Source organism: Hemicordylus capensis, chromosome 3, assembly GCF_027244095.1.
Source record: "Hemicordylus capensis ecotype Gifberg chromosome 3, rHemCap1.1.pri, whole genome shotgun sequence".
In the NCBI taxonomy this organism is placed as follows: Eukaryota; Metazoa; Chordata; class Lepidosauria; order Squamata; family Cordylidae; genus Hemicordylus; species Hemicordylus capensis.
This window is the reverse complement of record NC_069659.1, coordinates 10,792,124-10,808,335: the sequence shown is the minus strand read 5'-3', so window position 1 is coordinate 10,808,335 and position 16,212 is coordinate 10,792,124. Positions and strand designations below refer to the sequence as shown.

The following is a 16,212-nucleotide window of genomic DNA, read 5'->3' as shown; positions in this document are numbered from 1 at the left end:
GCTGACTTGAAGAAAGGCAGACTCCTCTAGATTAACTGAGGAAGTCCTCCTCCCCTGTTGCATTTCAACTGGTGGCCACAAGGGACCTGACCTCCCCTGAAAGAGTACCCTCTTTGTGGAACTGCCTGTCAGGAAATGTCTGCCCGGCCCGCCCTGCTCACTGATCATTTTTTGGAGACTGGCAAAGACCTTCTTGTTTAGATAGGACTTTGCAGCATAATTTGTTCTTTTAGGGTAATCTTTCTCCCTGCTCTGCAGATTCCTTTTTCTTCTGGTGGTGTTGGTGTGTGTGTTTTCTTTCTTTTTCCAGTTGTATTTTTACTTCGTACCATTTATGTAAACAAACCTGGGAAGCGCATTTAGGAATCTGGAATATTAGATGAATAGAACAGAGGCATACAGGCACACATCAAATATTCTAAACACACTAGCCTTGTTTTCTGATTTTTGTTGATGAAGTAGGAAAGGGGATGTAACAGTGACACGCTGTATTTATGAACCAGGGTGTGATGTTCCAGGTCGCTTGGCAGTCAGAAGGTTAGGTCAGGATGGAATGGGGGAAATTGAGTGATTTGAGTTGGAAGAGCAAGTTTGAGTGTGAGAGGCAAGCTCTTTAAATGTCAAATTTTAACTCTGTGATCTTGCCATTTATGCAAGCATCATCAGACAGTTTTTGAGTTGCAAGTGGCTAGTTTCTTTAAATCAGTATGCGATTATGAAGAGGAGATACATAGAGGATGGATCTATTTGATACACATACACATACAACGGTGGGGTCTGAAGCAGCCATTTTGTATTTTGGGGGGCTGTGTGTGAGAGAACATTTGTTTCTATAGCACTGGATTTGTAGTGGCTTAGAAAGGCATCAAGGTGAGTCACCACTGTCAGGAGCTACGAAGCTTCCAAGAAGCCCTAGACCTGAACACTGCTGTCCCATATGATGAGCTACCAAGGCAATAACCATCATGCCCCCCCCCCCAGCTAGCATGGACCTGCCTGATACAGGAATATCAAAGACTAAGGAGTTCTTATTTGTTGCCTCCTGATGCTTCATGTCCTCTCAGAAGAGTCTTGGGACACCATAACCCCTGCTCCAGCAATCACAACTGGCTAACGATAGCCACTTGGCAAGGAATGAAAGGATGGCTTCTCCTTGTAATAAGTCCTTTTCATCCCCTGTCTGTACAAATTACAGCACAGGAAGACCAAGGTCTCTCTCTGTAATAAATTAACCTCCTTGTAAATGACTTTGGCAAGGTTTTTCCAACACAGATGCTCCTCAGCAAAGCGCCTGGTGGATTCACCTCTGCCAGATAGCAGTGATTTATTTGGGACAATCTGGTCTAAGTAGAACAAATTCGCAGGCCAAGGGAGAGCTGGAGTCAGCACATCTAGGACAGATGTTTCCAGCTGCAGGCAGGAACAGCCAAGAGTTCTGCTGCGGGCATCTATGGAACCTTCCAGCAGCTGTTGCTGTCAAGCCTCAAGAACCAGCCAGCCCAAGGAGGGAAAAATGCACTGGGCAAATACATTCAGATACAAATGGCCTTATTATGTCAAGTTACAGGCTTGTCCATTTCAGGTGGAAGTTGGCAGTGGTGTTGGTTCAAGAAACCCATATAGGTGGGCTAGGCAGTCTTGAGTGAACACCACCTTCCCCACCTCAGGGAAAGAGCCAGGCATCCAATCCTCCTCCTCTGAGTGGCCCGCAGTGTGATCTCCACTGGACTACATTTCCAGCCAAATTGGAATCTGCAGGATCCTCAAGACAGGCTCTTCTTGCTGATCCAGAGCTGTAGAAGCTTCCATGAAGGATCCCTGGGTCTATAACTAACACTCTGCCCACTTGCCATGTTTTTTTAGCTGTGGCCTCTGAATAGTTTATCTGTAGGAACTGCTGGCCGTTTGGAGACCCTTGCCTGATAGCGACTCCATGAAGAATCCATCACATTCTCTCCCTGACCCGTTAAAAAAAAAAAAAGTTTGATCGGACACAAATTGTGCAGGTCCAAAAACATGTGCAGGTCCAAGAGAACATTTGCACAGTTCAAATATCTGAGTCATGCAAAAGTTGTATTATGTTAGATAATGTAAAAAGTTACTGATAACAACAAGAAAAGTCAGCTGGGTAGTCCAGGCTCCTCTAGAACTCAGACCCTGATCATGCATCCCCGTTTCTCCTCCCCCTGCCAAAGACGCTTCCCACAGCCTCCGTGGCTACTTCCCACAGAGTCCCTTGACTGCAACTGTGCTGTCAAATACCCAGTTTTTAGGCTTTTCTCCCATTCCATGTAGGCTCCTAAATGCCATGGAATACAACTCTATAGGCAACAAAGGATGCCCAGAGACAAGGAAAATGTGCAGGCATTTGGGGAAGTGGTGCATGCTACTCATGTGAATCACACTCCTATATCATGGTGCACTTCTGAGTGTTCCTTAAAAAAATTCCTGCCTTGCAGCTTTGCCTCATTCTGGATGTCTCCCTGATTCTTGCTGTTTTCCCTTGTGCACCCCTTGTCTGGATTCCTGAGGGAAATCTTTACCAAGAGAAGCCTTTCCTTAAAAGCTAAACTAATTCCTCTCTAGAATCATGGAGTTCTATGAACATAGGAAGCTGCCTTATACCAATTCAGACCATTGGTCCATCTAGCTCAGCATTGTCTTCACAGACTGGCAGCAGCTTCTGCAAGGTTGCAGGCAGGAGTCTCTCTCAGCCCTATCTTGGAGATGCTGCCAGGGAGGGAACTTGAAACCTTCTGCATGCAAGCAGGCAGGTGTTCTTCTCAGAGTGGCCCCACACCCCAAGGGGAATATCTTAGTGCTCACACATGTAGTCTCTCATTCAAATGCAAACCAGGGTGGACCCTGCTTAGCAAAGGGGACAATTCATGCTTGCTTCCACAAGACCAACTGCCCAAATGTATCTCCCAGTTCCACTCCCCATTTATGTGCCTTTCACATGTTTTGCTTCTTACTTGCATCCCCCGCAGCATCCTGTTCCAGTTAGATCCGTGTGGCTAGATGCAGGTTGTGGATTGTTATAGCACAAAGGATCCTGAGTCAGGAAGTCTGGGCTGTGCTCCAAGTGAAAATGTGGTCTGGAAGGTCTACAAACCAGGGCTGGCTTGGCCAATATGGAGCTGTCGGGATCACCCTGCCCCCATTCTTGTGGATCACCCTAGGAAGGAATGGTAGAGGAGAAGATACATGCATATCATACATGCCACATATCTGAACCCACTGCTCCTGGCCCTCTCTGCCTTCACCTGGGAAGGGCTCAATTCAAGGCAGGCTGAAGCCTCCCCACGCAGTGGATCTACTCACCAGAAAGGAGACCGCTGTTTCACAAAGGTCCACTGGAGAAAGCATGCAATTGATTTGGTTAATCTATTTGGGTGCAGATTGCACATGCACGAAAAGCAACAGAAAAACTCCTTCTGGGTGATGGAGGAGTCTGTCTGCTAGCTGGCAGGCTAGCAAAACACTCCCTTCAAATTCAACAAAGGTGCAGATTCCTGCTAGTTCCGGCCTCCACCCTGCAGTGCTAAATTGCAGCAAAATGGAATAATTCACTGGTAGGGTGTGTATTAGCTTTTCATCAACTCTGGGAAATATGTGTATATATGTAAAAATTGTAATTGGCATCACAAGCATGAAAAATGCCTGCCAGTAAGTTGGTCTCCTACATTGCCCAAAATGGGTGGGGTCATGTATGCCCTGAGCCTTTTGGAAGGGTGGTATAAAAGTTTTAATTATATACACACACACACACATGCGCGTCTTTGATCTTTTTACTTTGGCCACCCTTGTCCCCCCAGGACCTTGTTGCCTCGAGATCACCCTCTGTCAATCACAGCTTGTCAATTCTCTCAGAATTTCGGCTAGGTAACTTTGCCTGATCTAAGAGTTTGGACAAAAGGTGCATTGATTGGCATAATTACTTTTGCTTCGGGGTCAAGAAAAGGTTTACATAATTTTAAACTTTATTCATATGCATTTTGAGGGTTGGTGCCCTCACATTTTTCCATAGACCTGAATTCAGCCTTCCTGAAAAGGCCTCCAGTGTTATCCAACATTGTTTCTAGAGAAATCGGCCCCCACAAACCTGGAAACTTGAGTCAGTATGGTTTGAGTTTCTGCCTTTTTAAAGACAGAGCTCTCTCTTATTAGGTCTATAATGTTCTTGGACTCTTGGAGAACGTAAGCACAGCATGTTTTGTTCCTGTTTCACATTATAGAGCTGCCTGGGTCATATTTCCATGTAAGAGCCGAAACTGGAGGTGGGGTGGGGGTGCTGGGCTGTTTGTATATCTTGGCACATCGAAACCTTTACTGCTCCCCAAACAATGGGGCTTCATAGGCTGTAATTTTTCAAAAATCTTGCACGTGTACCCATAAAAATGATGGGTTTGCACGCACGGATGTGTAGTGGAGCACTTCCCTAGGTATGAAGCTGTTAAACAGTGAACAGTTTTCCGACTATTACCGGATAGATCCTGCAGGGGAATAGATGGAGTTGCTGTAACTGATTCCAATCAGCCACCTACTGTGGCTTCCTCCAGCTCCAAATTTGTAGGCTGCTTCCTTTGCAGCCTCCCAAATAATGACTCCCGCAGCTCTAGTACTTGGGGCACCTCTTAGATCAAGAGTTAAGGGCCCTGGCTAGCTGATCCACCTGAAAGACCTGGGAATGCCCCTAGGGCAAGGTCCAAAGGCACACGATGCTGCAAAACCGCCGAAGCGAACTGCCTACGGCCCGAGCACAATTTAAAGTGCTAGTTATCACCATTAAAGCCCTGAAATATTTAGGTCTGTGTTAGCTAAAGGGCCACCTGTTCCCGTGTGATTCTTCCGGCATGTTGAGATCGTTTGGGGATGCGATTCACCAAACGATTCCAAGTGCCGTCTGAGGCAAGGTTGGCTGTGACACAGATTGTGACTTCTCGGTTGTGGCACCCTGGCTGGAAGTGGGAACAGGTTTGTTTCTAGGTGGGGATACTGGCTGACATGCAGAGCAACAGCATCCTTGTGCAACAAGAACATTTGCACTAGCACAAGACGTAGTTAGTTGTGGGGCACACTGCAGTTAGGCAGCTGTCGTATATACACGAGCATGCTTGCAGGAGTACAGGGCAGGGTTCCTTCTTAACAGGGACTCCCAGGTGTTGTTGACTACAACTCCAAGCACCCCCAGCTGCAATGGCCTTTGGCTGGGGATGATGGGAGTTGTAGTCCTCAACATCTGGGAGTCCCTCTTAGAGGGAACACTGGTGCGGGGCTTCCCAACCTGCGGTCCAAGAGGTGTTGCTGAACTATAACTCCCATCATCCCCAGCTGCAAGGTATTGTTGCTGGGGATGCTGGGAGTTGTCGTTCCAGCAGTAGCCAGCTCCGGACTTGGCACCACAGTTCTGCACCAGCCCAGCGTCCTCCTGCAAGCTCTCTGGATGTCAGCCACTGAGTTGAACAATGCTTGGATGTATGGCATGAAATCTTCAGGAATACAAGGACAGAAGGCGCTTTTTAGTGTTTTCATGAAAGCCGAACGTTCAGGAAAGGCCTCCGGAGTACATCTGAGGGGCCAAGGCAGGGCTGCTTCTTGGTTTCTGCTGAGTGCGTCATCCCATGCTTTCGCGTCTCGGTGTGTGTTGTGTTTGTGTCCTTTTTCTAAACCGTGAGTGTTGTCCTTCGGTTATCATTTGTAATTTAACTCCAAGCCGGCTGCGGGCTTGCCCTCAGCTGCAAGAGCAGGGACTGAAATGTGCTGAACAGAAAGTGACTTCCTCTGTGTGATTAAAAAGCTCTGCAGTGGGGAGCCCAAAGGCTACATAGCTGTTGTTTCCTGCAGAGGTGGTATGTATGTGGGTGGGAGGTACGCACGCGCGCGCACACACACACACACACACACACACACACAATGTATGTGCACAAAAACCCTTTAGTAGACTTGACTTTGCAGCCTCTGGGGCAAACTGGCAGAAGTAGAGTGCTTCATTTACTGCAGCAAAATATAGGTTTTAAAATATCCTGACTGGGGTGGGAGGCGGGGAGTGCAGGGCCAAGAAACAAAACTGCAGCCGCCGCCACCACCACCCTTTTTTTAACCTTTTGGCTTCTGCAAGCTTGGCAGTACCTCTGCTAACTGGGCAAAGAGGCATCTTTTAACATGGTGGTTCTCTTTATTTAGCAGGGGGAGAGTAACTGGCCCTATCTACCCCCAGCACAGGACTTCCAGTGACTGTTGCTGGTGTCTGTCTTAGGTTTCTTTTTAGATTGTGAGCCCTTGGGGGACAAGGAGCCATATTTATTTATTTATTTATTATTTCTCTGTGGTGGTGGTGTTGTTGTTGTTAAATTATGATGATGATGATTATTATATTATTTATTATTATAATTATATTATTATTATTATTATTATTATTATATTATACTATTATTATAATTATGATTATTAAATTATGATTATTTTGCCCCGAGCCATTTTTGGAAGGGCGGTATAGAAACTGAATAAATCAAATAAATAAAAAATAGAACTTGTCTTGCTGGATACAGTAGCTGTCCAAGCCATTTTCCTGCCCGATCCAGGAGTGGTTCGAGACATTTTGCTGCTGGAGGCGAAGGATAATACGATGCAGCCAGTAGTGACTCCGGTTCCCAGCAACTCCAGTTGTGCCTCTCTCTCCCACCCGGCACCGCCTCGGGGTTAATGAGAGCCCCGCTGCCTGCAGGCTTGCCGTTTGTGAGGTAGAGCTGCACGAGCTCATCCTACGCAGCTCTACTGGACAGATGGCCAGGCTGCAGGCAGCGCAGCTCTCATGACTACCAGAGTGGGATCCTTATATTGCCAGGGGCTCCCCCACCCCCCTGATCATTAGGACAGGCCACTAGTGGACGCCCCCCTCCCAATCCGTAGGCAGGTGCTTGGCATCCTCAGGCTGTGCTGCTGAGACAGAGGCCCACAGGCCCTCTCTGATGGTGCCACCAAGCCAGGCAGTGGTGGCAGGAATGTCCCTAGCTCATGTCGGTAGGGAGGGAAAGGAGAAGGAAGAGGCCAGCCCCAGTGGGGCAAGGTGGGGTGAATGGACAGCTTGCCCTCTGCTATCTGGCAGAGGTGGATCCACCAGACACTTTGCCAAGGAGCATCTGTGTTAGGAAAATATTGCCAAAGTCGTTTACAAGAAGGTTAATGGATGCATTTGCTGTTAGCGGCAATCCGACACCTTCAGTGGCTTCCTGGCAGCTGGAAGACTGGCCCTATCCAACCCCAGCAAGGCATTGTTGCAGTGGTCACTGCTGGTGCCTTATCTTATGGAGAGCTGGTTTGAGGTAGCAAGCATGAATTGTCCCTTTTGCTACGCAGGGCCCACCTTGGTTTGCCTTTGGATGGGTGACTACATGTGAACACTGTCTCCTGCAAAGTATTCACCTTAGGGGACCTGCTTAGCAAAGGGGACCATTCATGCATGCTACTGCAAGACCGGCTTTCCACCCAGCAAAGCAGGGTACATTTCCCTAGCAGCTAGACCATCAGTGGGGTGAGTTGGCACCCCATGCTCCCCTGGATGTTGCCTAGCTTCCAGGGAAAGGTAAAAGATCAGCAGACAGATGATCTCTCTCTGCTCCCCTTTAACTTGTCCTGAGCAGGTGGGGGAGATGCGAGACATTCCTCCAGTGCTAACACAAGGCTTGCTGGCCAATGGCTGTAATAAAAATTGATGATGATGATGCTAACACAAGGGCAGTAGCACTGAAACAGGAGCATTGGCTACCCACTGACTCCCAGTATTCCTCCCTTTCATGGTGGCACCGTTTTCAGACTTCTATGTCCTATTTTCCACTGGCTTTCTTTTTCCCTTTCCCCAGCAGCTGGGCACTATCCGAAGTACTGTGCTTGTGTTCAGTATATCCAAGACCTTGGAAGAAGCTTAGCCCAGGGAGAAGTCTGGAAAGAGATGCAGCCAGTGACAGGAAGCAATAGCCAAGGGTAGAAAGGCCAAATTTGGGCCAAGCACCAGTTTATCCTCTCCTCTTCCGACATTTTTTAGCGATATGTTCTAGGAGCTGTATTTTAAAGGCTGCAAAAGCATCGGAGCTTCCACTTGCTAAATGCATCTGCACCATCTAGCCTTCTGACATGTGATAGATGAGCAACATTAGAAAGTACCAAAAGGGAATAAGACAGAGCAAGAATTTTGAGAATGTGTGCCCGTAATTCCTGAGAAATTATCATTTGCTGGCCTTTCCTTACCCTCATCAATCAGTATTACTGTGCCTCACTACATTATTTGTGGGGAGGTTGGGGGAGGGGAGCCTCTATCATTCAGACAATTGTGCCGTACACACAGGTGCAGATTAGTTAAGGATGTGAAGGCAAATGTAATCAATGGTGCTAATAGCAAAGTTATTTGATTGATTGATTGATTGATTGATTGAAGTGCCGTCAAGTCGGTGTCAACTCAGTGACCACATAGATAGATTCTCTCCGGGATTATCTGTCTTCAACTTGGCCTTTAAGGTCTCTCAGTGGTGCATTCATTGCTGTCGTAATAGAGTCCATCCACCTTGCTGCTGGTCGTCCTCTTCTTCTCTTTCCTTCAACCTTTCCCAGCATGATGGACTTCTCAAGGGAGCTGAGTTTTCGCATAATGTGTCCGAAGTATGATAGTTTGAGCCTGGTCATTTGTGCCTTGAGTGAAAATTCTGGATTGATTTGTTCTAGAATCCATTTGTTTGCTTTCCTGGCTGTCCGTGGTATCCTCAAAAGTCTTCTCCAGCACCAAAGTTCAACAGCATCAATGCTTTTTCTATCTTGCTTCTTCAAAGTCCAGCTTTTTACATGTGTTTTCAAGATCAAGGCAGGAGATGGGGAGAGTGATGATCGTGTGGGAGCCAGGAGCTGGGTAGGACAGCTTTTCATCCACTCTCAGTAACATGCTGGGGACGGAATGTGGGTTGGCTGGGCTCATCCTGCCCAGCTCCCATGTAATCACTCTCCCCTCCTCCTACCTTGATGTTTGCAAACACACAGCCGCTGATCAGGAGCATGCAAGGCTCTCTTTCCCTTGCTGGATGTTCCTCCATCCCTGTTTAGTCTTGATAGCAGCCCTACAGTTTTCCCAGGCAATTCTGGAACCACTGATCGTGTGCAGCAACATTTACACCAGGAATATGGGAAGCTGCCACCTACTGGTTGAAACCCATTCTACCATTCCGTTGGTTTCCATGGGAAACCATTGCTTTTGCAGACGATTACTGTTTGTTCTATCTAGTGCCGGACACATCCATGACATGCAATGCAATTGGTCAGTAATAATAAATAACAATAAATGTTATTTGTTAGCCGCCCCATAACAAATTGCTCTCTGGGTGGTAACATATATGATATGCTGTTTAGTTCATTGCATGAAACTGATGCTCGTGCGGGCTATGTATGTGAGGCTATAAAGGTTTCCTGTGTAGGCTAGGACTTTAGCTGGGCCTTGGTCCTGGTTTGTTCTTTGGTTATGAGTCTGGCAGTCTGACTTGACACCCCACCTTTCAATTCCACTTGGTGGCTGCCTGTGGTTCAGCTCTGACAAAGGTTTAAGTTCATGACTGGTGACAGGTTGGGGCCATTGATGCAGCCCAGGCCCATTAAGGGGCTCAACAACCAAGAGTCAGTGTCACTATCTTGGTTCACCAACCAAGAGACAATGCCACCATCTTGACTCTTGCTACCTGTGTCCTAGCTAGGCCCTTCACCCCTCTGTCACTCTGGAGCATTTTCTGTTTGTACACCCCCTCATTTCCTCTATTCTTAACAGCTATGCCCTGACAGTTGCCAAATGGCCACCCTAGGCTGGAATTCATTCTACATAGAAAAATGCATACAAACAGGTCTGGAGACATAAGTCATTATAGGCCAAATGTAGTCTGCAGCTTTGAAAGCCATATTGTAAAGTCATTATTGCTCACAGTGACTGACATACTGAAGGAAATTTTTCCAAGTAGTCCCATTGAAATTAAAAGGACAAGTTCAGATATTCTTAACCACTGGTCTGTCTAACAGGGATTTCTAGATGTTGTTCACTACTACTCCCAGCATCCCCAGCTGTAATGGCCTTTGGCTGGGAATTATGGGAGTTGTAGTCAACAACATCTGGGAATCCCCATTAGAGGTAACACTGTTCTTAACTTGACCTCTTAATTTCAGTAGGACTGCTTGGTGTAATTTTCCTCAGTATGTGTACTGGACAACCAGTACACATCAATTTTGGTGGTCCTACCATGATTTCTTGGTTAAACCAGTTTTAGGGTTTTCATAATGCTGTATCTTCAGCTATATTTTCACTGAGCTATATTCTGAAGAAGCCAAAAGCGGACCCTAAAAAATAAGGGAAATGTGCCCCTGTTAAAGTGGAGTTTTGCATAATTTGATCCTATTTATGACAGTAGGGAACTCTGTGTGTGTGTGTGTGTGTGTGTGTGTGTGTGTGTGTGTGTGTGTGTGTGAGTGATAGCTAATTGGGAAATTTGTTTTTGGACTACAATTCCCATCATCCCCAGCATTCAGCAGTTGTGGCTGGGGATGATGGGAGTTGTAATACAGAAAAAACAAGTTGCTCAAGACTGGGCATAGCACAGACTTTGCATATAGACTAACCCGTGACCTTGTAAAGTGACGGTATTTTCTAACTTTAAAAGCTCCAAATGCTTGAGTCTTCCCTGATAGGGAAGGTACAATGCCAACAATGTTCTTAACATTACCTCTACCTGGGTTGTTTCAGTGATTAACTTCCTTCCTGGTCAAGGAATGAGGAATTTTAGAAATGGTTCAGTTTCCACAAAGGCCTGGATTATTCTTTCTACCCTCACTTTGCCATTATTTCTAACCTGTCTCCGTGAAAAATGAATCCTGCTAAGTTAAGGCCGTTCCTATATAATTACATCCCATTTTAATATGACACACATTACATTTGGTGAGGATCAGAAACAATAGGCTCCAACGAACCATGCTATTTTGTCATTTCCCTGAGCCCCGCACACACAATCCTACCCAGTCTTTATGCAAACTTGGGCTGAGAAATAATCAAGAATGATCTTTATTCTCTCTTTAGAAAAAAAAAACGTTTAATAAACGAGGCACTTTTTTCTTTATTAAAAGCAAATTGTAAACATTAATGGTTTGAGCTGTCATTAAAACAAAATAGAAAGTGTTAGATGTAATTTTCCTTTCCCTGTTAGCTTTTTGAGGAGGAAAAATGGCTAATGTTTCGACCACGTCTAGAGTTTTGTGCAGGTATTTAGCAAGAGCATTATCTTACATAAGGGATGGATTGCTTACTCCTCCAAAGTAAGTAGTCGGAATTGCATTTCTTGAATATTTCGTGTTATACAGTTGAATGCACTAGAAAGTACACAACAGAGACCCATCCGTATCCCTTGTTTTCTTGTATACACCTGGAATGCCATTTCCTGCAATAGCTTTCACATTCATTTTCATGGAGGAGCTGGTTCCATGCATGCAAAATAATGGAAATATAAATGGAAGTCCATAGCCCTCTTCAGACGTTACAAGAAAAGGCAGGGACACTGTACTTGTGTACAGTATCCTAAGAGTGTGCCCTGAAGCCCTGCTAACGCACTGAAATGCTGCCTGTCGCAGCATTTGTCTGCAGAGATCAGTGCTATAGCGGCAGACAGATTATTTCCGCGATCGGGAGGTTGCATTCTGATTGCAGGCAGAAACTCTCCATGGTCTCCACAGAACAAAAGCATGAAGATGACACCTAAGTTGGCTTGAGAGAGAGAGAGAGAGAGAGAGAGAGAGAGAGAGAGAGAGAGAGAGAGAGAGAGAATGCTCGTGAGTGAGTGTGTATATGTGTGTGTGTGTGTGTGTGTGAGAGAGAGAGAGAGAGAGAGAGAGAGAGAGAGAGAGAGAGAGAGAGGGAGGGAGGGAGAGGGAGAAGGAGAGAGTGTGTATATGTGTACACACCTGAGTACAGAGAAAAGTGAGATGACATTTTTGCTCAGTGGAGTCAAAAGACTAAGAATACTCCAGTAGTACAAGAAGGTGCATTATAATTCTAGGTTGTCAGAGTAGGTGTGACTGACCCTCTACCCATCAGCACTGATGATGGCATGAGCGTATCAAGATAGACATCTAAGTACTTACACCAGGCTAGAGTGGTTAAAGATGACATTTATTGCATGAAATGTTTAAGTTTTATATGATACTAGCCGACCCCGCACAGAACATCTGTGCGCTCTTTGGGGCCAGCAGTTACCTCTCCCCCCACCCCCCGCCACCTTCTGCCCCAGTCTCTGCTTCCTAACAACGGCTGGCCCATGCCGGGCCCAGCCGCCTCTCCTCCCCACCACCACCACTTCTGCCCCCCCCTTTCTTTCCCCCCTCCTGGGCCTTGCCTCTGCAGCTGGGCTGGGCCTGCCACCGCCTCTGGCCTCTGCGGCCAGCCCGCTGTCGCCACGGCGACAAATCCTCCTGGGTGCACCTGAGCCAATCAGGTGCCTTCGCCACCCAGCCAATCAACTGGGTGCTGGGACGCACATTCCAAGGCACACCCAGGAGAATTAAATATTTAGATGGATAATGTTGGGTGCCCTTTTTGATATTAATCTGATTTTTCCCCAAGTGTTTGTTTCATGTACATTGTTTATTATTATTGTTTTTTGTTTTGTTTCTTGTTTTAAATGAAAAAATGAAGAAGAAAAAGATACACCTTCAGAGGAGCAATTACTTTCTCTAGAAAGAAAACCACCCCCGATGCTTGTTGGTCCACAGTTTTACGGAATCAAATGTTCTGATGAACTCCAATGCAGCAGCTTTGCACAAGAGCTCTAGATGTAAAGGAGGCATGCCTTACATCCTGTTCTGAGTTGTATTTTTCCCATTCCTAATGAATGTGCTTTAACTCCTCCTTCATATATTGATTCACTTCCTGTTTCTTGCTCCACTAGAATCAGTGGATAACTGTCCCAGCAATTGCTATGGAAACGGTGACTGTGTTTCGGGAACCTGCCATTGCTTCCTTGGCTTCCTGGGTCCTGACTGTGGCCGAGGTAAGATTTCAGTTATCTCTCTTGGTAGGATTTCTCTTCCCAGAGGGTGTTGGTACATTTTGGGGGATTGCATGAGCAGGTGAAGGGGCTTCCACAGAAAAGCTGAGGGTGGAGCCTGAACCCACCACCATGATGTCTAAAAAGCAGCAGCAGGAGAGAGGGCATGCCCTCCCCTCTTGCCTGTGGGCTGCCCGGGGGCGTCTGGTGGGCCACTGTGTGAAAGAGGATGCCTTGTGCCTAGATGGGCCTTGTGCCTGATCCAGCAGGGCTGCTCTTAAGTTCTTAAGAGATATAATTTCAAGTTTACCCTAGTGAAGTGTTGACAGAGTATGGATTAAAGTACAGGTATTTAGCAAAAGATTATATTATATATTTTGTCTTACATTTTTATCTTCCCTAAAGTTACAATTACTTATATACCACTTTTCAAACAACAGAGACAAAAAATTCTCAAAGCATTGTACATAGGGAAAATAATATTAAGAATTAAGAAGATGGTCCCCTGTCCCCAGAAGGGTCACAGTCCATACAGACACCAGCAACAGCCACTGGACGGACACTGTGCTGGGGCTGAACAGGGCTAGTTGCTGTCCCCTGCTAAATAGAAAAGAATCATCACTTTGGAAGGTGCCTCTTTGTCCATTTAGAAGCAGGACTTGCCTTTCTTAAGTATTTTGTATTAACTTCTTTCTTTATATATAATTCGCTAAGGCATACCTGTGGCCAATCCCATGCATGGCAGCTTGTGCGAGAGTTTGGAGAGCTGCCGGATAGTGACAGGGATGGGCGGGAGGAAGAAAATGGCGCCGGCAGCCATCCGGACGGCAGGCCAGAGAGATAATGGCAGCATCCAGCAAAGCCAGCGGCCGAAGAAGGCGGGGACAGGAAGGAAAAGGGGCTGGGAGGGCAGGGGAGGAAACGGCAGTGGGGAGAACTAAAAAACACCGGCCAGACTGGCCGCCGAGGGAAAGCGGACTGGGTGCGGAGAATGGACTGGGGCTGAAGCGGGGGGGGGGAGGTGAATATGGGGAAGAAAGACAGGGAGAACTAGGGTGCAGATGCTCTGCGCTGGATCAGCTAGTACAATTTAATGCACCAAAAAAGATAAAAATTGATATGCATCCGGGTTCAGTGGGATCCATAAGATTGCATTTTTTGCAAAAATAAAATTTAAAAAATATATATTGTGCTTATTTATCACACTGGGTAGCATTACTTACAGACTGCCCGTTTAACTCAGTTTGCTGATGCACCATTTTTGCCACATGATTGGCAGCCAACCTGAGCCCTCCGGGACTCCTGTTGACTTCTGTGTTGCTTGCCCAGTCGTTGCTAATGCTGGGCAAGTGGGGCAGAGCAATCAGCTCCGACCCACTTGCTGCTTAGACTGCTCTAGCGTCTCCTTAGGATTAAAAAATGCCGATGCAACAGTGTGCAGGCATTGGAGAGGGAGAGTTGCTCGCTTCTGGATACCATGCAAGGAAGCCAGCACGAGGGACAAAATCCGGTCTCAGCATCAGAACAAACACACTGCCTCTGAACATGGAAGGCGAATGATAGCCGTCATGATGATTGACCATTGGCAGACCTCTCCTCCGTGCGGATGCTGGCCTTCTCCCTGAAAGGAATGGGCAAACCTGTGGGCGCTTGGCACATCTCGCCCAGAGACGGAAGTTTGGGGTGGTCTGTGAAGTTGATAGATAGATAGAAAAATAGAAACATACATAAATATTGGGCTATGGAAGGTCACAAGGATGCAATCCATTCATTCTCAAACTAGATTTCATGAATATGAGTCACCATCTTCACTATTTATTTGCCATTATATTATTAATGAGCAAATCATTTTTATCAGTGGACTGACGGAACATTTTCCCCATATCGGAGGGACATATCGGATCACAGGTCTGATGGTGTGGACTCAGGAAGCCTAGTGCAAGCATACCGTGGGGTGGGAAGCTGATTGACTCTGAGGGCTTGTTGGTTTATTACTTGTGGTGGCTTTCTGGGCATAACCCCCACTGTGCCTCCTCTTTTCTCTCCTCCCCTTCCTTTTGGTAGCTGCATGTGAGCAGACAATGAGAAGAATGACCCATCGAGAGCCCAGTCCCTTTGAGAAGGAATTAAGCCGAGGGGAGCTTGGAAATCCCTGTATTTTATTGTTTCTGCAGCGGCTGCTCTGTCAATAGTTTGGTAGGACTAAGGCTGACCTTTGTGTCCTCAGCCATCCATAAGGTGGTCTCTAAGCAACTTGCCTGAGCCTCAAAGGTTATCCTTGCTTTGTGGAGAATCAGTCAAATGTGATGCAGAAGGCAGGGTACCCAGGACTAATTCTAGCAGCCTCTGGCTATAACTGAGAATCCTCTGAAGCCGTGCCCTAAAAAGACGATTAGACAAATATGCATTTAAATTTGTTTCTTTGCTTTACCTTCACCCACCTTCCTCCACAAACTGAGGTCCATTCATTTCAGTTTTCTGTTATTGTTTTAGCCATTAAACCGGCGTTCCCCACCTTGGATCCCCAGATGTTGTTGGACTACAATTCCCATCATCCTTTAGCTTTTGTGGCTGGGCATAATGGGTGTGATGATCCACCTCTGCCAGGTCCCTTAAGATGAATGGGAGCTGGCAAAGGAGATCTTCCCAATGGGATGAGCTCCTCAATGACTGTAGTGCAGGGGTTCTTTGTCTTTGGTCCCCAGAGGTTGTTGGACTACAGCTTCCATCATCCCATGCCAGCATGGCCTTTTCAGCTGGGAATGATGGGAGTGCTAGTCCAAGAACATCTGGGGACTCAGGGTTGGGAGCCCCTGCATTACAAAAACCCTCAAAGAGATAATCTTAAAAGCAAAGCAAAGAGTAAATTGCATTAAAAACATGCAGACAGACACCTGTAGCATGTTTACCACAACGAATCCAACTAGTGCTGAGTGAAAATGGCAGCACTTCAGTATCTGGGATGCTTGTTAAAAAAGTAGGTGATCAATCTTTTGAGGAGCAGACCAGTCAACACCTGGAAAACACCTGATCTGAGAGCAGACCAGTCAAAACCTGAAAACCCATCTTTCGCCCAAGCTTTCTCAGCTTTTTGAAATTTTTTAGATTTTAATCTCTGGTTTATTTTAAATTGTTAAATTGTTTTTTGTATGTGTTT

General features: G+C 46.4%; 1 protein-coding gene across 10 annotated transcripts in view; it reads left to right on the top strand.

The window, feature by feature from the left end:
* Nucleotides 1-16,212, top strand: part of TENM4 (teneurin transmembrane protein 4) — a 1,105,140-nt gene that overhangs the window by 946,230 nt on the left and 142,698 nt on the right. For all 10 annotated transcript variants that reach the window (XM_053305915.1, XM_053305917.1, XM_053305913.1 and 7 more), the window contains one exon: nucleotides 12,957-13,058. In XM_053305915.1, coding sequence (XP_053161890.1) covers nucleotides 12,957-13,058 — 102 coding nt within the window. The remainder of the gene's footprint in view (nucleotides 1-12,956; nucleotides 13,059-16,212) is intronic.